This window comes from Sturnira hondurensis, unplaced genomic scaffold (assembly GCF_014824575.4).
Source record: "Sturnira hondurensis isolate 20B ecotype Veracruz unplaced genomic scaffold, ASM1482457v3 Scaffold0008196, whole genome shotgun sequence".
NCBI lineage: Eukaryota > Metazoa > Chordata > Mammalia > Chiroptera > Phyllostomidae > Sturnira > Sturnira hondurensis.
The window spans coordinates 26767892-26790066 of NW_028080827.1; the positions used below are offsets into that span (position 1 = coordinate 26767892).

General features: G+C 38.5%; 1 protein-coding gene across 4 annotated transcripts in view; it reads left to right on the forward strand.

Moving 5' to 3' along the window:
• The first annotated feature begins 205 nt into the window (after nt 1-205).
• Nucleotides 206-22175, forward strand: part of TMEM260 (transmembrane protein 260) — a 60218-nt gene continuing 38248 nt past the window's right edge. For all 4 annotated transcript variants that reach the window (XM_037054368.1, XM_037054370.1, XM_037054369.1 and 1 more), the window contains exons 1-3: nt 206-494; nt 5812-5843; nt 6578-6729. In XM_037054368.1, the coding sequence (XP_036910263.1) occupies nt 335-494; nt 5812-5843; nt 6578-6729 (344 nt within the window). In that variant the 5' untranslated portion in view covers nt 206-334. The remainder of the gene's footprint in view (nt 495-5811; nt 5844-6577; nt 6730-22175) is intronic.

A 22175-nucleotide genomic window follows, 5' to 3' on the forward strand; every position in this document is an offset into this window, starting at 1 on the left:
GGGATTGCCAAGAGAGGGCAGGCATGTGCTCAGGCTTGCTTCCTTAAGAGAAATTTTACCCAAATTATATTTCTTAAAGAATAGCATAATTCTGTAAATTTTATCACGTGAGAAAGTTCTCAGGGCCTGGCTCTTGCTAGGCCTGGCATTTTTATGCTCCCCCTGCTCCGCTGGAAAATGGTGCGGTCCTACCTGCCTTGGACCAACCCGGAAGTCACCCCGCTGCAGAGACTGTGTCCTCCTCCCGCTTTACCCGGGAAGCTCGATGCTGAACGGAGTCCTAAGGCTCACCTGGTCCTCCTTCCTGGGTCCCCCTTCCTGAGCCTACTGGCCAATGGGGCTCCAAAGCGGCGGCAGGGGCCCGGCTCCGGGGCCGGCAGCCCGAGTGGGGCCCCAGAGCTCCGGAGGCCTGTGGGGCGCTGTCGCTGTGTTCACCGCTGTGGCTGCTGTGTACACCCACACGCTGCCCCCCTCAGTGCTGGGGGGAGACTCGGGTAAAGTACTCTCAGGGTCGGCTGTCCTACCCTTTTCTCCGGGTGCATACTTCTCACCAGGTCTGGTCAGCTTACACCTTCCGTTCGTCCATCCGCCTGTGCCCAGGGTTCATTCCAGAACCAACTCTGATTACTTTAGTTCTGAGGCTTTTGACACGGGACTTGTTAGTTTCGTCTAATGGGACTCGCCGACCTCTGCACTACCCCAGATCATTTTTCTGGACCTGAGTTTTGCTTTTCAGTCCGTTTTAGTCCATATGTATTAGTTACTGCGTGTTTGTTGTGCTCTAGACAAAAGGAACTAACAGTAGTGGTGACCAAGGGTCGTGGAGACTATTCTAGAGCTGGTAGAGACAATGCACAAGCTACTGAGTAAACAGTTGCATATCAAGTGGTGATAAATTAATGTTGACAGGGAAATCTGATTGAGATGGGGGTGGCCAGGGGCTTTTTCCCCTTTTTTATTGAGTTTATAGGTGACTGTGGTTAAAAAATTATATAGGTTTGGGGTGTACAATTATATAATACATCATTTATAATACACCCAAGTCAAGTCTCCTATCACCCTTCAAACCCCCTTTACCCTCTTCTATCTCCCCCCAAACCCCTTTCCTTCCCATAATTGCCACACTGCTGTGTGTTGTCTGTGAGGTTTTGTTTATTTATTTGTTTGTTTAATCACTTCACCTTTTTCACCCAGCCCTGGAACCCCCTCCCTTCTTATAACTGTCAGTCTGTTCTCTGTATCTATTCTGTTTCTATGTTTGTTAGTTTATTCTGTTCATTAGATTCCACATGTAAGTGAAACCATATATTTGTCTCTCTCTGACTGGCTTATTGCACTTAGCATAATGTTCTCCAGGTCCATCCATGCTGTTGCGAAGGGTAAAATTTTCTTTCTTCCTTTTTTTTTTTTTGCAGCTGAGTAATATTCTGTTATGTAAATGTACCACAGCTTTTTTTATCTAGTGGCTCCTTCTGAGTGGCTAGTCAGGAATGATATTTTCCTGAATATTGAGAAGGAACCAGCCTGGTTCCTTCTCAATAATAGTTGGGGGAGAATACTTAAAATAGTGGGAGTCAGGTCACAGCTTAAAGCAAGCTACTTCTATTAAAAAGAAAGCCATGCCTCATAGGCCATTTAAATCACACACATTATTGTTTTGTATTTGGTATGAGAAACAAGGTCCAGATTTTTTTTATTTTGCTGCCAACTTGAGTGACCATCCAGTGAAGGCTAATAAAAGCCAATAGTTTCGTCAGCGCCCTAACTTCAGATAGTGAATCCATGGATTGACAAGGCTAAGGGCACTAGTTATCTTTTGCTGCATAACAAACTACTCCCAAATTTAGTGGCTTAAAACAAAGAATGCTCATTATCTCATATTTGATGTAGATCTGGAATCTGGGTGCCCTTTAGCTGGGTGCTCTTTCTCAGGACAAGATTGCCATCAGGGTGTAGGTCTGGGCTACAGTCCTCTCCGGATTCAAGTTGGGGAGGATTTGCTTCTAAGCTCAATCTAGTTCTTTGCCAAGTGGGTCTGGGTGAGCTAACTTCTGTCGGGAGCAAGAGATGGCCCCTTGGTCATTTGGTAACCTAATCTTGTAAGTGGTATACCACCGCCCTATTTGAATCATGGAAGTCAGTCAATAACTCCAGCCCACACTCATTTAGGGAGAGTACCAGGAGTTGGAGATCATCAGGAGTCATCTTCAAGACTGCCTACCATATTTGAGGATCCTTGAAGTTCCATTCTCAGGCTATTACCTTTATTCTTTCAGGTCCTACTGAACACATAGGAGAATTATTTCATTAATAGGGAACAGAGTTACCGTGTTTCCAAGGTTTTACAGTTGTGAGAGTATTGACGTTGGAGAGCATTAGCCAGAGGTTGGGTAGTTCTTCACCTTTCCAAAAAGAAAACCACCGACAATTACCAGGGTTGATTGAGCCTGAAGGATGGAGGTAGGCTGAACAATAATTAACACTTACTGAGCACTTAACTATGTGCCAGGCACAGTTCTAACTGCTTTACGTGGATTGTTATTTTAATCCCCCAGCTGCTACCTTATAAAGTAGGTACTATGAACATCTTCTTTTTGTAGATGACAAAATTAAAACTAAGTTGTGTCTAGAATCACTTACCTAGAAAGTAGGGACAGTGAAGGAAAGAACCCCAAAAGAGTAGTTGTCAAACACAATCTCTTAACCTCTACTCTCTGTGAAAGAATTTCACAAAATTGTTAAGTCCATCATTACATATATAGTGGTATTTAAAATCTATGGTTGTTGCCTTGCCTTTATTAATACTATTTTAATTTCTTCCAAAAGAATAAAGTTATCTATTTACTTTGAGTTACCAAACTTTTGAGGTGCTGTAGTTTGTATAGTTTGACTCTAAATAGTGGTTGCTTCTAATATTTTTATTCATTTTGGGGAATGATAAATAAACTAGTCCAAGTATCCCCAGTAAAATCTGTATAATAATCTCTGATGATTTTTGCGTATGTCGAATGGACTGTTCTTCAATGTTTGTGTTTATGAAATATATTTTCTATCAATAAACAGAACCCATCTCAAAACCAATGTAAAGCATCTATTCTTCTAACTGATAAATCTTAAACTACACTCCATAAATCCATCACATTGTGTGGCCTTGCCAATGTTTTACACTACTTGATACGCACAGTTGATTTGTGGGCAACAGTGCTCATAGTCCTTTGGAGGAGAGGGTGGGAATCTAGCCTTTGCTTCAATTTGTTATTCTTGGGGAAAAGAAATTCACATCAGGATACTGTCTTTAACAGACTTGATATATGACAATATAATAACTATAAAAAATATAAAGGAACCTTTTTTTTTAAATGTTAAGCCTCTGCTAACAACTCTGAGCTTGCCATCCATTTGTGTCCCAGACAGAAGAGAAGATGTGGTCCATAAACTGGAATGTACTTCAGAGTTGCCTGGGAAACTTCAGCCCTGATGCCGGAGGGTCCTAGTGTAGGTGGGTTTGGGGTGTAGTCAGGAGAGTTTCGTTTTTATAAAGTAGCCAGATAATTCTGCTTGCAGACGGAGTGGGGCTTCAGTGTCAGGAACTCCTAGTGTGAGAGGTTGGGGAAAGCACTGACCCAGGACGCCCTTTGTTGTTTTTATGTTTCCGTGGTCACTTACCCTCTTCTCTTTATTATATTCAGTTTGAAGGGTAGTATTTCCATCTAGTTCTTTATCAGAGGTGCAGTTATAGGCTTTGAATAGTAGTGACATCTATGTGTAGATTTTAGTTCAACATTTTATAAGAGTTGATGGAAATTTGTCACATTCCAGATTTATCCTTATACTAACAGAATTCCAGCGAAGAGTAACAACCTAGTGGCTTTTTAATGCTAAAAAGAAGTTAGAGAAAATGGGCTATTTTTGTTAAGTGGAGGAGAATGACTTGTGACCTTGAAATTTTGAACTTCACAGTACTTCATCACACCTACAGAAATTTAAGAACAAGAAGTTGATTAAAACAGTTCTGGACTGAAGACACAGGAGCCATCTCAGTCTAGAGTGAGACTGTGTACTTGACAGTAGTTACAAAGGGAGCGGTGATTCTAAACATTTTGAGACCATAAACAATTTCTTTAAAAAATATGTAAGGTACAGAAAGTACTTTTGGTTCCTAAGGTTTTCTTGACTATCTCCGGAAAACTTAAAGTAATTGACTGCCCCTAAGTAATTGACGTAGGTGAGCAGTGTCTGTTTTGGGTGCCTCTATGGGGGCTCCATGATGGAAGCAGTCATTCACCTAAGAGGGGAGTCTGAGTAGTGAGGGTGGCAATGTGGTAGGTCTTTCTGCCAGCCTCTGTTCGGAGCTCGAATTGGAGTCTGGCCAGAGGAGGGAGAGGTGGCGATGTCTTGATAGGATCCTGAAATGGATAAGATCTATTTTTAAATAACTTAGTGGAAAAGGCAGGAATGGAATCAACTAGCTGCAATATAAGGCAATCTAAGAGCTAAATAGAGAGGTTCAGGCAGGTTCTATGAAGGAAGAAGTGATCAATTTTGACGGGGGGATTGGCTTGGGACGTCAGTGAGAAGGTGGCAACTGAACTGGACCTTGAAGGATTTAGGAGAGAACAGTGGGTGAGAGAAGGAGTGACAGGCGCAAAAGAGGACCATTCCAGAGGACAGTGGGTAATCGTGTTTGACCGAGGCGAGCATGGGTGTCATGGCTACAGCCCTTGTGAAGGGACTTGGAAGCCATAGAGGGCTTGCATGTCATGCTGAGGAATGGTCACCCCTTAAGAATCACCCCTTAAGAAGCAGAGAGCGGCCATTGAGAAGTTTCAGGCGAAAGATATGATCTGGCCTTTTTGGGAGGTTAGGGGAGTGACTGTGGGGTGGCATAAGTGATTTCAGTATGAAGATGAATTGAAGTGGGTCTATGCTATCGCCCCAGTCCAGGCCAGAGCAGGTAAAGGTCTGCATTGTGGCTGGGGCAGTCAGTAAACATTAAGAGTATTGGTATTCATTTAGGGATAGCAAGTGGACATGAATACATTTCCTAATAGATAATAACATTCATAAATCATCAATTAATATTGATTAATTTCTTAAATTGTACTGTACTGCTGTGTATAGAGATGAGTCAAAAATAGTCCCTGTGTTCTGGATACTTAAAATATTAACCAAACAGGCATTGAATGAATGCATTGTAATTATAGGGATACAAGGACCGTGTGAATAGTATGATGATGTAATGGTTTGAAAAAATATATCATGGTACTTGGAGTTTTCCAAAATAACCTGGAGCAAAGACCCACTTGGGAACTGTAGAGGTGTGCAACCCAATTAATTCGGAGAAGGCGTTCTAACGTCGGGTTGAGGGCAGCATGGCAGGCACGCTGTGGGGCGTCCGGACCTCAGAGTCTGCACGGTCTCCGCTTCCTGAGGTCACATCTTTACAGGCAGCTTTGTACCAAATTGTCGAGAGGTGACCCAGCAAATTACACTAATGCTCTGTGAGAGTTTTTAAAAATCTACTTGCAAGTGTATACAGCTTTCAGGAGGGAAAATAAACATTTTTGTAAAAATAGAATTCACCTATATATTTTACTGACCAGTTATTAAAAGCTACCAAAGGTAGTTTGTTCAGTAAGACCTAAGGTAGGAAATACTCTCAGACTACTCATGCTGTTAAATCTCTGCAGATTTACCATTTTATCCAGTCAAATTAATGCAAAACCCCAGTGCAAGCATTCGGATTTTGAAAACTTGGGAGGAGTGTCATTTTCTAATAGTAATTATTGGTTTTACATTATTTTTTCACAGGGGAACTGATCACAGCCGCACATGAGCTTGGAGTAAGTATTAGTTTTATTGTTTAATCAATGCTCTCATTAACAGTTTTAGGAATTAAGAAAGTTTAATTAAGCATGGAATAAAGTAGATTAATTTATTTTTAAACCCCAGTTTTTAGTAACTTACAAGTACAGTACGTGACAATTTACTTTAAGTTTTAAATCCAATTAAACTAAATTATAAAGCAAAGCCTTTACTATATATACAGTGGCTGGCTTATTATCACCCCAAATTTTGTATAAGCTGTGGAGAATAAAATAAATCGGGTTAACAGTTTTAATAAGTTTATTATTTAATAAAGTTTATTATGGCACAGGATCCCTTTAGGCAAGACCTTAGGAGTGTCAGCGAGGCGGTAATCCGATAGCAGCGTGGTCTTTCCGCTTCCCAACCAGTGCGGTGTTTCAGAACCTGCTTTTTTTCAATAGCCTTTTAAAAGACCCTAATGTACTGTGAACCCAGAGAACAAACTGCTTAAGAGTTGACAATGAAATATGTCACCCTTTCTCTAGGTGACACACCATGGGATAGAGGCCGCTGCCAAATCCACTAAAGAAAATATTTATTTGTATTGGCACAAAAGGATTACAATAGAAAACCGCTATTTAAACAGTTAGTCATTGGCTCGCAATCTTTATACTTGCCCGAGGAAAGGACTGCTTTTCAATTAAAGCCAGTGTGACCCTTCCTTTACTAATAGATGAATTCCTTCTAACTGGTGTGAGCTTTTCCCTAGGTTGCCCATCCTCCTGGCTATCCTTTGTTCACGGTGGTGGCTAAACTGGCGATTACACTGTTTCCTTTTGGTTCCGTTGCCTACCGAGTCAATCTTCTGTGTGGCTTGTTTGGAGCAGTAGCTGCCTCCTTCCTTTTTTTCACCGTTTTCAGGTAAAGTAGTTGTTCAGTAAAGATCCATTTTGACTACCTGGAGATGTAGTGTTCTTCCAGCCCAAATACATACATTAAAAATGGTCTTTGTTGTTGTTTGAATGGTTTTCCAATATCAGTCAGGTGAGTTCACTCTCTTAATTTACAGTGATTCTGTTTGTCTTTGACCCCTTAAGTGATAACACAATTGGTTCTGCTTCGTACAGCAGAGTGAAGGTGTCACCAGTTCATTAGCACGATTCTCTGGTTAGGCAGAACTAATAAGGTTTGTCATTTTATGAAGATGCAGGTGGGCCAGTTTAATTCAACAATATGAAGTTCATCTTTGGGGAAATGGTAAATATCCTTTAATTACACACAGTATCCTTGATGGGCAGCTGCCTATCAGGTTCCCAGCTAATACCTAACGATACCGTCTTTGAATATACGCATGTTGTATACTTTTTAAAATGAGGCTGTTAACTAGGGAGATCAATTTGGGATGTGGTTTTAGTAAGGTTTCGTTTTGTTCCATTATAGCTGTGGGGAAATAGGCGTATTAGTCCCCATTTATGTCATTGATGGAAGTCTTTCTGAGTTTTGAAGGCTACCCTGCTTTTAAAAAGTGAGTCATTTGTTTAGGATATTGATAAACTCATTTGTCTTTGCTGTTTCTGTTTCCTTTATTCTTAACTCAATCTGACCTATGCCTAAGAGGATTAAAGTAAAAAATACAAATTATAGTTCCTGTAAAGGGAAAACCAAATTAAGACACTTCTTTCGAAAACTATTGCAGGTTTGATTATAAAACAAGTAATGCTTGTATGTAAATGTAGTGTAGTTTGAGTAGATATGATATCGAATGTCATTTTGGAGACCAGCATTTTTGTTTGTATTAGTCATGATATTGCCCTTCAGCTAAGTTCTTTTCTAAATTCCCTTTTATCATTTACAGTAAGGTAAAAGTTAACATCATTATGACTCTATACTTTTAAATGTATTTGTAGAAAGCTGTCAGATTCAGATGTTATAATTTTTGGTTGCTGACTAACTTAATATCTACATTATTTAATTTGTTTCTATTTTAGTCTTGCAGGTTTTCAGTGATAGCCAAATTTTTAAGCCTGAATGTTGAAGTAACGTCTCTTCTTGGATTGACTTTTGTTGTGGATGTTAGGAGTGATTTCCTTCTCTTAATGACTAGAATAGTCTTTATAAGAATTGTTTCTTCTGAGTCTTTTATGATTAAGGATCTGTTGTTATTTTTGTTGATAGGAAAATTTTTCTATTTTTAAATATTTAGATTGAAATTTAGAATTACCTGTTCTAAAAGTAACACATTACCTGAATGTGTGAGCTATTAATTTTCACAAGACATTTAAGACAAAGACCTTTAAAAAAATGCTTGTATTTAGATATTTCATTTATATTTTAGAAGATCATTTGTGTAACATATACATATATTTGAATTCTCTATAGATATAAATAGCTTTTATGCAAATAAGGGATTTGTTTTCTAGTACTTTTCCATGTTTTTCAGAATAATAATTGTTGATGCCATTCATGAAAACTATTATAAAAATCATATATAAAAGTATTTTTATAGAATCCAAATACCTTTGGACAAGAGTTTCCCTTAGAGTTTTCCATATTTTAAAATAACTTTTATTAATTATTATTCTTGACTATGATGGGTTGTAGAGTAGCAACCCATTTTCTTTTCTTTTAATATATAGTTTTAATGATAAATTTTTATACTTGCTAATACATGTTTTAAATTTAAAAAAAGCTCTTAATATGACTAAAGTGGATATTTGAGTTGTTTTAGAAATATAATACTTTGGAAAAGTTGCTTTCTTTCCAGAAAAGGAATCTAACAATATTATCTCTTACATACATTTTAATATGAAAATACTTTGTTGTTTTGAATACAAATAATTGACAAGGTACACGTCCTTTGGGAACAACCTAGTTCAAGTGGCAAATCTGTTTTGTCAAACAATAGACACCCTTCAGGAAAGAGCAAGCCATCTCTATGGTAATAGGACTAACAGTAGCCTATTGATTGAGTGGAAGAAGACATTATACAATGTCAGCTGCCTTGTTACAATTTCATTTGTTGTATGACCTGAACTTAACCTTTAAAACCTTTCTTCTGTGACTATAAACCCAACAGCAGGACAGTTTCTGTGCAGCCATTACAGCGACAGCTTTTCCCAGTCCGCCGTGATGTCTCCCTGTCCAGGTGGACTCCTTTATCAGGATCTGTTTAGGAGACATCTTACTACTTTATTCACTCACACACCAAGTCGTCATTCTGTCTTGTTGTTGAATGTTGAAGGGTTTTGATTCACGAAACCGTTTTATTCTTTCTTTCCCCTGCCACTTAATAAAACGTTACTGTACATGTGACATTAGTGCCGACTGGTGCGCAGTACATTAATTCCTTTAACAGGTTTAGGGTTTTTTCAGGTAATTGTTCACATAGCATTCACTATATTTAGCTCTTGGGGTGGACATAAAGGCCTTATGGACCTTTTAAACAGAGATTGTATTTCAAAAGAAAATTTCTGTTTAAATGTGTTGATGTAAAAAGCTCCATTTTTTTTTCAGTAAATATGACTTAGATTGAAAGAATGATTTATTCATTGTTTCCAATTACCATGTAATTTTTGTTTTTCTTATATCTTTCTCTTGCTTTTAAATGTAGTCAGATGTCATTAACATTGCATTTTTTGTCGTTCTTTTCTAATGGTTGGTAAGAACTCATTTATATTTGCTTTGCCCTAATGTGGAAAGCATGTGAGTAAAATAGCACATTAAAAGCTATGTGTACCACTGTAGTTTACTGAATTAAAAGTAGTAAGATTGTGCCAGTTGTTTCTGTATTTATGAACTGTCCCCTTTGGGGGTATTTTTAAGCTTTATGTTAAACGAGTTTATGTAATACATTTAATTTATGTGAAATAGTATTCATTGTATTAACGCGTACATCTGTGCATTTAATACTATAATACAATTAGTGTTTTACGGGAACTGGGATTTTCTCTCTTAGGGCCATTAAAGTGAATGATTTTTGAGTTTGGTAGTATGATATTTAAAGTAGTAGATTTGAAATTCACAAATCCCATTAATATAAACTAAAAGTTATAATGTAAATCAGTAATATGAACAGCACTTAGCATGCCTTGCACTTGAATTTCAAACTTCCTTCCTAAGAAACGTCAGAGTAGGTGCTCTGTACTGAATGAGGGAAGAGCACCGTCCTTGAATGTCTGTGTGCTTACATTTCATGTGCCGGTAGCGCTGAAAGGGGATGGTGTTGATAGCATTGTATAAAAATTCCTTACCTCAGAAAGGATTGAAGTGGTTTCTGATCTCTGATGAGGGCGTACTTTGTCATTTATTTTGGTTGTGACGACGCAGGGAATATAACCTCCACAGGCCTGAGAGTCAGCCTGCCCTTCTCACACTCTCAGAGGCCACCCGGAGCTACAGGATTCACTCAGCAGGGTTTGTTGAGCACCCACATGAATCGAAAGTAAACTTGTTTCAGTTTTTGTAATCAAAAGTCAGTGCTTATTTTAAAGAAAGACAAATTCACTAACCATTACATAAGCAGTTTTTCAAATAATTTTTTCTAAAAAGCACTGTTTTAGGAAACTTGCATAAAACAATTTCTAACACCACTGATGTTCAGTAAGAAATCAGATCTCTTAATGTCAAGCAGTTTACCTAGAATATATGAATATTAATAATAATTAAAAGTATATTGAAGCTACTATGTCTGTTTTCTCCAAAGAACCTGCAACCAACTTCAGTAATATTTAAATATCTTCTGGAGGATTATTTTATGCCAGTATTTTATTTATGGGGTATTTCATTTTTTATAAGTTACATATTTCTAAGCATTGTGCTGCTTGCTAAAAGTTAATTTGATTAAACTTTTGGAAAAGGGACACTTGATTCTGAGCACTGTATCGGCTACTCATAACTTCAGCTAAGATTCCATTCAATAAAGAATAGAAAAATGACATACCTTAGAGAATGTAGAATCTCCTGCTTAAGGATCATTTGGATTTTTCAACTCAAAGAGTATTTTAGATTATTACCATAGAGAATAATATGAGGCTCAGACTAATTTCAGAGGTAACAAACAGTCACCAAGTTTTTGCAGTTGGAGAAGAATGGAAAGTACTGGAGCCTTAATTTCCCTTCAGAGAATATCTGTCTTGATCCGTGGTTAATTGATCATATATTTCTCTTATACTTGTATTAAAATTGCATTGACTCAGACTGGTTAAGCATATTGGGAGTTTGGTTCATTTGCATTTTCTTATAAGTAGAGGGACATATTAGGCTCAAATAGAGCACTTCATTTTGAAGGGGAAAAAGCAGGGCAAAAACTCTCTTTTTAAGACTGTAGAGTCTTTTCTGACAGCTAGTCAGAGTTAGAATTAGTTCAAGGAAATGTTAATAATGCACTGCCTGGCCTAATCCCTTTGATATCACCAGGTATCCTCCTGTTCATGGGTTAATTGCTTTAAAAGCCAAGGCAATATTCTGAGCGGTGGGCCGCTTCACCTTTTCACAGCTGTTACCATTGAGTGACAACTAAATCCCATGTGTAAGATGAGGAAGAGCTCAATCTCCAATTGGGAGAAAATTTATGTAAACCACAATCCCTTCAGAATGTGCGGAAGTCATAGACTTTCTTGATTTACTCTGCTTTTCCCAGAAAGCTCTATTGTTCACTTTCCTAAGTCCCATCAACCCTTTGTAGCAGAATATCACAGCGGCAGCAGATAGCTTGAAATATATAAATGCTATCATAGCTCTGATTAATAGCAGTGCTTATGAGTCAAGTCTGATAACAGTGCAGCTCTCCACTCAATTTCAGATACTGCTAATGGAATCTGTCTTCTCCAATTGTAATATGAGAAGGCCTAATTTGCCATGGAGCTTGGAGCTGTCACCAGTAGGGGATTGTGGGGTCAGATGGGAGCTGCCAGGTTTTTGCCCTGCAGCTTGTATCTCTCACTTTGAATGGAGCAGCCCCCTGCCTGCCAGTTAGCTGATAGGCCGCCGTGGGGTTTATGGCACTGCGTACAATGGGAAAGGGCTACACAGGCTGACTTTGTAATTGTGAAGCTAGCTCATATTTCCACAGCTACTGTGCTGCATAATTTCTAATAAGTGGTTTTAACAAATGTCAGATTATGAAAAGTTTCCTCAATTACAAAAACTTATAAAACATTTAAATTGCTAAATCTGTTTCCTGCCGAGATTTTGCCACTGGAAGTAGTCATCCATCGGTCATTATGGCTATAATAATAAATGCATATATTTCTTAAAACTTCAAATAAAATTCTAGATCATAACTCCTATAGAAATAGAAAACAGGCATCATGACACTAAGACATGCGTCATAACTTTACATAACAAGATGACTTAATACTAATTTTCTGTTGTTTATTAACTTGGTTAGGGTTGCTAATGAAAGTAGTTTAATACTCTCATTTTGCTGATTTTTGTGATTTCAATCTTAAGTTTACTTCGCATACCTTTAGGATCTTAACATTGAAAAAAATTTTGCAGCATTTTCTAATTTTGAGTTAAAAAGGACTTAAAGGCCAGTGCCTTTGAGAATAATGTGCTGGAATATACTTTCAGCCAATTTTGATTTTGCTACTGAATACAAAACACACTGTCAAAACTGAGTAATATTGAGGTCTTGTGTGCCTTTAAACATTTCAAACAATAGTGACGAAAATCTGTAATTTGGGAGTTATTTTAAACTGGGCTGTGCTTAAGAAGATAAAGCCCCCCATTGTGCACGTTATTTGGCGTTCTCTGAGAACTTAGTAAAATGTAAATAATGGTGATTTCTAGAAAGCCCAGTTCAGTGTTTTTTCTGTTGGATATTCAGGTATAAGTTGATGGGATATGATAAAATGAATTGTTCTAAACTATGGCTAGCGTTCTCATTTATTGGTTAATGCGTAAACCTTACTTGTAATGGAAATTGTGTGATTATATTTTATTTATCGAAGCTGTTCATAATCTTATTCCCTCCATTTCAGTGGTGCTTCTTTCCTTTTTTTGAAAGCTTTTAAGTGCCCCCTACCCTGTTTTATTTAGTGGTTTAAAATTGGAAATATTACTTTGTACTTTTTCTTTTAGTGTACTGGTGGTTGGTATTTATGTAGCTGAAAATTCAAGGTAGAACAGTTCTTTTCCTTCTGATCGACTCTTCATGAAACAGAACAAACCTTGGTAGGATTGTATCTGATGTGAAAGTGAATCTTTATAAAATGTGGGAAAAGGAACTTATTTGCAAATTTATTAAAGATGGAAATGTTTTACATATTTTAGGTGTGGTGGTGGTAGCTTCAGAGATAGAGATAACTTTAATATACTGTGTCCTAAGTTATTGATTTATGTTCATTAGGTCTGAAAAATTAGATTCTACTACTCTCTAAATGGCCACCAGCTATAATTTGCATACAGCATACCTGGCACATACTAGATGCTCAGCATGTATTTGTTGAATGTTGAGTTAATTGCCACCGAAAGAAAAAGGTCCAGCAACGCACTTTTCTTTTCAGTAGGCGGGCTTTCCAGTTTGCCCATTCTCCAGGTGCACTGAAGAGATAAATATATAAGTGTTAATTATGTGAATGAGCTAGAAGGTAACATTTATATAATTTTCATGAACAAGGCCCAGAAAGATAAGAACTTGGGAAGATGGAGGTGATGGGTTTGCTATTGATTGTTTCTTGCTTTAACTACACTGTAATCCTTTGCGTTTTTTTAGTGGTCAATTAGAGTTGACACTACCGGTAACAGTAGTGCCTGGGTGCTGCACTGTGGCCTTTCTACCGGACTCCACTTACTTCAAGGAATTTTCCATGTAGAAGGAAGGTAGTGTGCTGTCCACGTTGGGTTCTCTGCATGCAAGTAACACCAGAGGCAGATGCGCTCATGGGTTTTATGAAGCACGTCAAATGTGTGTTCTGAAAGAATCTCAGTTTCTGTTATTTGCCTTTTGATGGAAGGTTAGACAAACATGTGACTACACATGAAAATCAAATACTGTGTAGTGGAAAGAAAAATATACCTTATCATCAATAGCAAAGCTGTGTCAATGGTGTAAATTGCAACCTCTTGGTTTATCCATTGTGTCAACAGATGAATAGTATTCTGTCAATGAGAAAACTACTGCACGTGCAGTACCTTTATAAGGAATCTTATCTAGGTCTCATGGATTGTGTGGACCGAAGAGAAGGCAGTTGACCATAGAATTCTGAGCTTCACCTTGGTTGGGATGCTCTTAATAGCGTCACATACGCCTTACCCTGCCCCTGCCCGTGGGGAATCTCTGGGGTTTGCATTATCTGGGTGAATTTTAAACAGTGCTCACCCCTACCGTACCGGCTATCATACTCTTGGTGTATCTTTCCTCATTGACTAACCATATCTTGTAGAATATGGGTTACAAGATTTCAGTGTAAACCCAAGTAAGAAGCAATTAGGTAGATGTATTTACTGCAAATATACTGTAAAATATATTTTATACTTTAAAAATAAATATGCAGTAAATAAAATATGTCATGTAAGGTATATTTATTTATATAAAATAGAAGATACTTTAATAAATTTCAGGTTGCTGTTTGAATCATCATATCATTGATTTACTCTGTTAGTATGAGACCTTGAAAACTGAGCATGCCTCGGTGACAATGTAAAACTGTGGTTTTAATCATTAGTGTTGATGTGTGACTGTCTTTTACAGTACAGAAGTGTTATGAAAATAATCGTAGTAATGGTATCTGATGTGTGATCTTTCTATAGCCTCGTTAGACGTTCTCTCTGTAAGTCAGGTCAGGTACGAAAATTTGTATTTCATTTGAAGAAATGTCTCCTTTGATCTTCTCCTAGGAAGTTCTAGGAGAATGAGAATAGAAACATTTTTTCTCATCTTGTATCTAATTTATCGTAAGTGTTCTTAAATTACCGTGGAGGATAGTTTAGACTATTTGGCAATTTAGTAGTGAATTCTGGTGAAAAGGTTTCATTTTATTCACCATCTCATTTGAATTTTTCTTTTTTTTCTTTAGTTTACTATTAGTTTTATTGAAGTAGTTTCATCGATTCAGTAGAAAAATGGGTGTCTTTTAATTTTAAGATGTCACTCTATACATTATGTGTAAATAAATAAACACTAATTCCTTAGTTGCTTTTAAAAAAATAATAATTAAGCATATTTATTTAAAACAAAGAAATAAAAATTGAAAGTAGGACTTCTGGATTGCCAAGTGAAAACACAGCGCTGTTTTCCGATGAGTCTCTGGGCACCCATTTCTGTTCAGTACCCATTTAATACATTTAATAAGAAACTGGAAAAGGGGTAACCACGCTAGTCCTAGCAGAAGTAAGAAGTTGGAAAGGTGATGAATTGTACACAGTCACTGGGAATTGCCCAAGTAAAGACAAAAACAGTTCTGGATACAGAGAACCTCATATGCAAAGAAACCAGAGAGGGAGAGAAATCGTTTTTGAGTACAGGGCCTTACAAGTCATTTAGTGTTGCTGAGACACAATATCGGAGATGTGTTATATCAAAAACTGAAGCTACAGGTGGGCTGAGATCAGATCATAAAAGGTTTTGTCTCTCGTGATGAGGAGCTTGTAGTATCTTGTAATCAAAAAGGAGACATTCAAGGGTTGAAGGCAGAAAAGGACAAGATCAGGTATGTTTTAGATCCGTTACTCTGGAGGTAGATAGTGTACAAAGCTGTTGCATTGGTGTGAGCCTGGGGGCATGTTAGCAGCTGAAGTGGTGGTATAGGTGGGGAACAGAAGATGAGTTTTTCAAATGTTTATGAAGTAAAATTGGCAGGTTGTGATGTGTTAACAGGGAGAGAGGGAAGGGATCTTTAATGGTGGCTCCTAGGTCTCCTAGGCAACTAGGCAAGTGATGAAAATCGCTAAGAGAACGGAAGAGCCATCCCAGGAAAGAGGACAAGAAATTAATTTTGCATGTGTTGACATTGAAGTTGTCTGGGATATCAAGTTGGAAAGGCCCTGTGGCTGGGGGTACAGCTGTCAGTCAGAGATGGGTAAGTCCTGAGTTAGGGGAGAGGCAGTGCTGGAGACAGATTCGCTTTCTTCAGTCTGTAGCTGGTAGTTGACATCAAGAGAGTAGATAAAGCCACCCAGGCAAAGAGTGAGANGTTGTGATGTGTTAACAGGGAGAGAGGGAAGGGATCTTTAATGGTGGCTCCTAGGTCTCCTAGGCAACTAGGCAAGTGATGAAAATCGCTAAGAGAACGGAAGAGCCATCCCAGGAAAGAGGACAAGAAATTAATTTTGCATGTGTTGACATTGAAGTTGTCTGGGATATCGAGTTGGAAAGGCCCTGTGGCTGGGGGTACAGCTGTCAGTCAGAGATGGGTAAGTCCTGAGTTAGGGGAGAGGCAGTGCCTGAGACAGATTCGCTTTCTTCAGTCTGTAGCTGGTAGTTGGCATCAAGAGAGTAGATAAAGCCACCCAGGCAAAGAGTGAGAAGAACAATTGCCTGGGAGTGAAATCTTGGGAAACACTGGCTTTAAAGGGGTTGAAACAAGAAGAGGATCCATTCGGAGAAAATACAGAAGGCAGATCCAGAGCTATAGATGGAAAACCAGACGGATGAGAGGTCCCAGATGTCAATGCAGTGGAGCTTGACTGAGGGAGTGATCAACACAGCAGAGAGGCCCGCAAAGCCTATTGTATGTGACAGCCAGTGAGGACCTCAGTGAGAGCAATATCAATAGAGTGCTAGGGTCAGAACAGACTGTAGAGGCTGCAGATGTGGACCATGAGAGGCTAACACCGTGCCTAGCCATGACCCTGGAACTTCGCTCTGTGACAGCACCCTGACATCTGCTTGCTCTGTAGTCATTGATCTCTGACTCAGTAAAGTGAAAGGAAGCATGCTCGGATAATGCAATATGGGACAGGCTATCTACAGAGTCCACAAATGACTTGAAGGCCCTCTCCAAAGTCTTCAGATAGTCCTCATTCTTACCACTGCTGGCATCATTCTTTGGCTTGTCAGCAAGGCTCAGACTCAGCTATGCACTGACATGGGGCATCACACCTCCTTGCTAAATGCATGTGATGTCGTGGCACTGGGCCACACACCTGTCTTCCTACATGGCACTCACCCTGCGGATTTATCCATGTATGATTTACTGCTTGTCTTTCAGGACCAATACTTAGTTTTAATGAAAATTTTAAGATTTGGAGAACAGCGTTATTAAACTCTTTTCCATCACAGGCTGCTTTCAACAGAAGACTCCAGTCTTGTTTCCAAAGCCTTTTCCAAAGGCTTTCCAAGGGCCGTGGCACCCTTCAAGTCTGTGTCCCCTTCCCCAATCACTTTTCACTCCCCGCATGGCTCTCAGTTCACTCATTTCCTTGATGCCCCTACCCTTGTCTTCCATTTAACTGAAACCAAGAATGCTTTGTTCAGTCTTTTTGTCCCCTCCATATGCCCCCCTGGGGCTTTACTTCCCTCTCTATCCAATGTAGTTCCCATGGTTCATGACTTCAGCTCCCTTCCCTGCTTGTCATTCCGACTCACCTACCTGGTGAAGCCCCTAACCCTGGCTGCTTCTGACCTCTCCACAGCCGTGCAGGCCGATGCTGCCACTCCACATCCACAGTCCCTGTGGTCTCCAGCCTCTGCTGGGCATTGAGGGCCACCGTCAAGTCCTTGTGTACCCCTCTGCAGCCTGCGGGGTTTTCCCTCAACAGATGTCTCAGAGCATCTCTGCTTTTCCTAATCCACGAGTCTGTACGTGCTACATGGTCAACAAATGTTGGTGGATTCTGAATCTTAGCATAAAGCAAATGTTTAAAGGCAGTGTGTTCAAATATGGGCATTTTAAGGGACATTCACAGTTTGATTTATAAAATATAGTAAAAACCTTTGATTGTACATTTTAAATGGATGAATTACATAGCATATGAATTATCTCAATAAAGTTGTTTTTTACAAAATAAAACATTCAAATATAGAATTAAAAAAAAGAAAAAAGGAAATTGGAGAGCCCAGGGAATTTCTAGGAGGGCTGGATTATTAGTCTCTGAGCCTAGAATATCTATAGTCCTAGGTAGGTATGTTCTAGTGCAACCGCCACAGGCTGTCATCTCTGGGTACCAGGCTCCCCAGTTTACCTGGATTCTGAACATTGCCCTGAAAGTGTTCCCATCGTTTTCTATGGAAATGATTTGGAAATACCACCAGCCATGTCTGAATGTATACTATCCCCATACCTGCTTCTTTGCCTCACCAGTTTCCAGTTGAAAGAATGGAATGGGTGCTTCTGACAGACAGAGCCCAGGTCACACACCTATTCGTGCTCTAGCTGCAAGGGAGGCTGGAAAGTATTTTGTATTTTCAACACGTATAATAGGAGGGTACTATGCCTTATAGGCTGGGTATGCCTCAAGCATAGAAAGGGATTTTATTTATTTTTATTTATTTGTCTTTAGAGGGGAAGAGAAGGAGAGAGGGAGAGAAATATCAGTGTATGGTTGCCTCTCTTGCGTCCCCTGCTGGGAACTGGCCTGCAGCCCAGGCATGTGCCCTGACTGGGAATCGAACCGCGATCATGTGGTTTGCAGGCCTGCACTCAATCCACTGAGCTACACCAGCCAGGGCCATAGAAAGGGATTTTAAATGTTGAGCAGAAAGTTTAAAAACAAAAGATCACCCTTTTGTTTTCACTTTATATTAGGGCTACCGTACAAACTCCTGTAGACTTAGTTTGATTTCTAAGCAAGCTCATTTAGATGCTAAAAAGATCAGGATTATAGGTTTCATTTCCATTAATGGTTTTATAATCAGTTACCACTTTTCTATAACCTTCACCAGCAGTCTAACAAATTACTTCTCTGATACCAAGGAAAATCAGATGTAAGAATCTATGAATTATTCTTTGCAAAACCATCCTGACCTATGCATGGGAGATGGGCAGAGATTCAGATTATAGGCTTTGCTAATGAAGGATTAGTCTTCAATAAAATGCTAATGTATGTAACTAATAGTCTAAGGCAACTGGATAAATTTTATCACTGAAGTTGACCATTTTACCTTACTCTTCAATTTTTAAAACCTTATGAAGTAGTTGAGAAGGCAGTTAATTCTAATAATTTGTGCCAGCAATTCAGACACTTCAGGATGTCTTCCTGAGCATAATAACGTGTTAAAAATCATTGTAGATTAATGAGCCTTGAGTTTGCTTCCTGAGAATTCATACATATCAGGACTGTCACCTCTTTCAGTTCTCTTTAATTAACTGATGGTTTTAAATTTTGACTAATTGCCCTTTCCTGGGTTGGTGGGAGAGGGAAAGGTTAAAACAGTCTTGAGAAAGGTTGAACAGAGTTCAAGCTGATAGTGTATTGTTTTGATAAAAGAGAAATAAACACAATTCTAATAGTTGACATAACTTTTATTCTAGTCTGTTCTTTACTCTAGGGGGTGCATATGTAACCAAATAAAAGTACTTAAATATCATTAATACAGAATAAGTTATTTGACATTAAAACTAAAATGACCATCTTCTACCCCATAATGGAGTGGCACTAAGTAGCTAGACTAATGGTGTGAATCCTGGTTACTTGTCGTAGGACCTTGGAAAGATCGCTCTGCCTCTCTGGACTTCATTTCTTCACTTGAAAATAAATAAACAGTATATTTGTGTGAATTATGGTTAAAATGAAATAAATTTATATGTGTTAAGCACTTAGAACAATAACCTGGCACATGGCAGGCAAAAAAGTCAATAAATGTTAGCAAATTATTTGAGGAATTTGTTGATTTATTTTTTTAACTTCTTATTTTAACATAATTTTAGACATATAGAGGAGTGGCAGGAATGGCCCGATCTCTGTATAACCTTCACCCTGGTTCCCCAAATGTTAATATTTTACCGCACTTTCTTTATCCTTGATTTGTTTCATTTTTAAGCTGCAGCCATGGTACTGTTTTACCCATAACTATACTTTGGGGTATGATTCTTAAAAACCAGAACATAGTTTTAAATACCTACAGTGCAGTTCTCAAAATCAGGGAATTATCATTGATGCAACATTATGATCTAATCTATAGACTTGGTTCCTAGTTTGCCGGTTGTCCCAACCATGCACTTGGTAGAAGAACATCCCAGATTGTGCCTTTTACTCTATTGTCGTGTCTGTTCATTTTTAATCTGGAATGGGTCCTCACAGGTTTTTTTGTCTTTTAAGACCTTTACATTTTTTGATACATAAAAACCAGTTATTTTGTAGAATGTCCTTCAATTTGAGTTTGTTCTTTCCTTCATGGTTAGACTCAGGTACAGCATTTTGGCAGGAATATCGTAGAAACACTGTTGTGTTCTTTTCTTTGAAGAGATGTTTGTTTGTCCTGTTAGTGGGCGGTTAACTTTGACCTTGTGGATAAGATGGTGTCTGCCACTGTAAAGTTAACATTTTTCCTTTTGTAGTGAGTCTGTTAATGGGGGGGAACCTTTAGACTCTGCACCTATTTCTGGTACTGCCACTAGTTTAGCCAGCGTTGATGAGTGTTATGGTTGTGCAATGCTGATTTCTAATCCCATCGTTTCTTACACAGTTGTTAGTTGGCATCCTGTGGACTCTCTCTTCTCCCCCGTTTATGTATATCACTATACATTCATAGATTCTTAGCTATTCATTGGATTACAATCTATTGCTATAATTATTTTGATGCTCACATTATCCCCATCTTGTCTAGTGAGAGCCCCCTTAAGCTGGCTCCAGTGTCTTTTGTTACATCTCTGAGCACTCTCTTCCTTTCGGCACAAGTGTTTCAGATTCATTTTGTACTTGAGCTACCCCAGCCTTGAAATCAGCCTTTCTCCAAAGATCCTACATGATATTTAAGTAGATGGAGGAATCTTGTATCTTATGCTGACTTTCCAAAGTAATATTAACAGATGAATTGTAGAAGTTCCTTTAAAAATGTTAATACTTTAAGATTAATTCATTCTCTCATTTCACTAAGTTTCCTGTCTGTGTTTTGGGCTAGATGCTTCCAGTATAAGTGAAGTTTAGCTCCACTTCACATTTCAAAAAACAGTGTCAAAGTAATGGTTACAGACAATTAAATAGCATAGATATTCAGAGGTAGGCTAGAAACCTGGGAATAGAAGAAAATTTTGAGAAAAGAGTAGAGTTTGAACAAATACAAAAGAGCAGAGAGGACATAGCTTCAGTTCAAAGATACAGCTTGAGCAAAGGTATGACACTGAATAGGCATGTTCGACTAGAGAATTTTGAGAAGACTGACTAGTTGGTGGGGAAAACAATGTTGGTAGTTAGTGGCTCAGTGGGTGGGGTTCAGGTTATCGGGAGCCCGGACTTTAGGCCAACTCATTAAAAATTTACCCTACGGGCAATGAAGAGTCCCTAAGTTTGGGGCTAGGTGGTGATAAAGAGTATGTTTAGGAAGTTTAATCTGATGTAATATTGCAGAATAGATTGAAAAACAAGACAAGTTAGATACCTATTAAAATAACTGAGTCAGCCTTGACCAGTGTGGCTCATTTGGTCGGAGTGTCATCCCACCAAGCGAAAGGATGCAGCTTCACTCCCCAGTCAGGGCGCACGCCTGGGTTGAGGCTTCTTCAGGCCCTGACTGGGAGGCGTACGAGAAGCAACCTGTCGGATGTTTCTGTCTCACATTGATGTTTCTCTCCCTCTTTCTCCTTCCTTCCCTTCCCCTCGCTGTAAAAATAAATAAATAAAATCTTAAAATAAAATGAGATAATTGAGTCAAAGGCCTTAGGAATACAAATTGAAAGGAATTTGGTAGGAAGAAATGACTTCCATTTCTTGAGTCAGGATAACTGGGAGAATGGACACCGATGAGATAAGAAAATGATTATTTTTATAAAAGAAAGAAAATAAGTTGCACAGAGAAACTGTAAGAAAAACAAGTTTGGTGATAACAAAATTTTTATTTTAACTTTTTTTTCTATAAGGGTTAATTAAGAACCATAGAATTACTCCATAACTTTTCATACAAAACAATACAGTTAAAGGGTAATGCTGTGAGGCCATGTACTATCATAATTATTAGCTCCATTAAGGCTTGCTGAATTTCATCATGCTTGTTAGACAAAGATATTTGTAATAGCTTTAGATTTATAGTGAATAAGAAGTTTTTTTGGTTTGATATGCACTAGTATATTCCACCATATTACCAGTCTCAGATCCCATCTCTGAATTGAAGTCGAGATTCCTGGCAGATTTGAAATACACGGCTCCGATTGGCATGCGGGAGAGGGAGAATATTGTTTCCAAGTGTAGCATTTAATTCTTTTTGTATTATTAAAATTCCCATACCCATTCCTGTTTTTAAAAAATATGTCATTTTTAACTTCTACTCT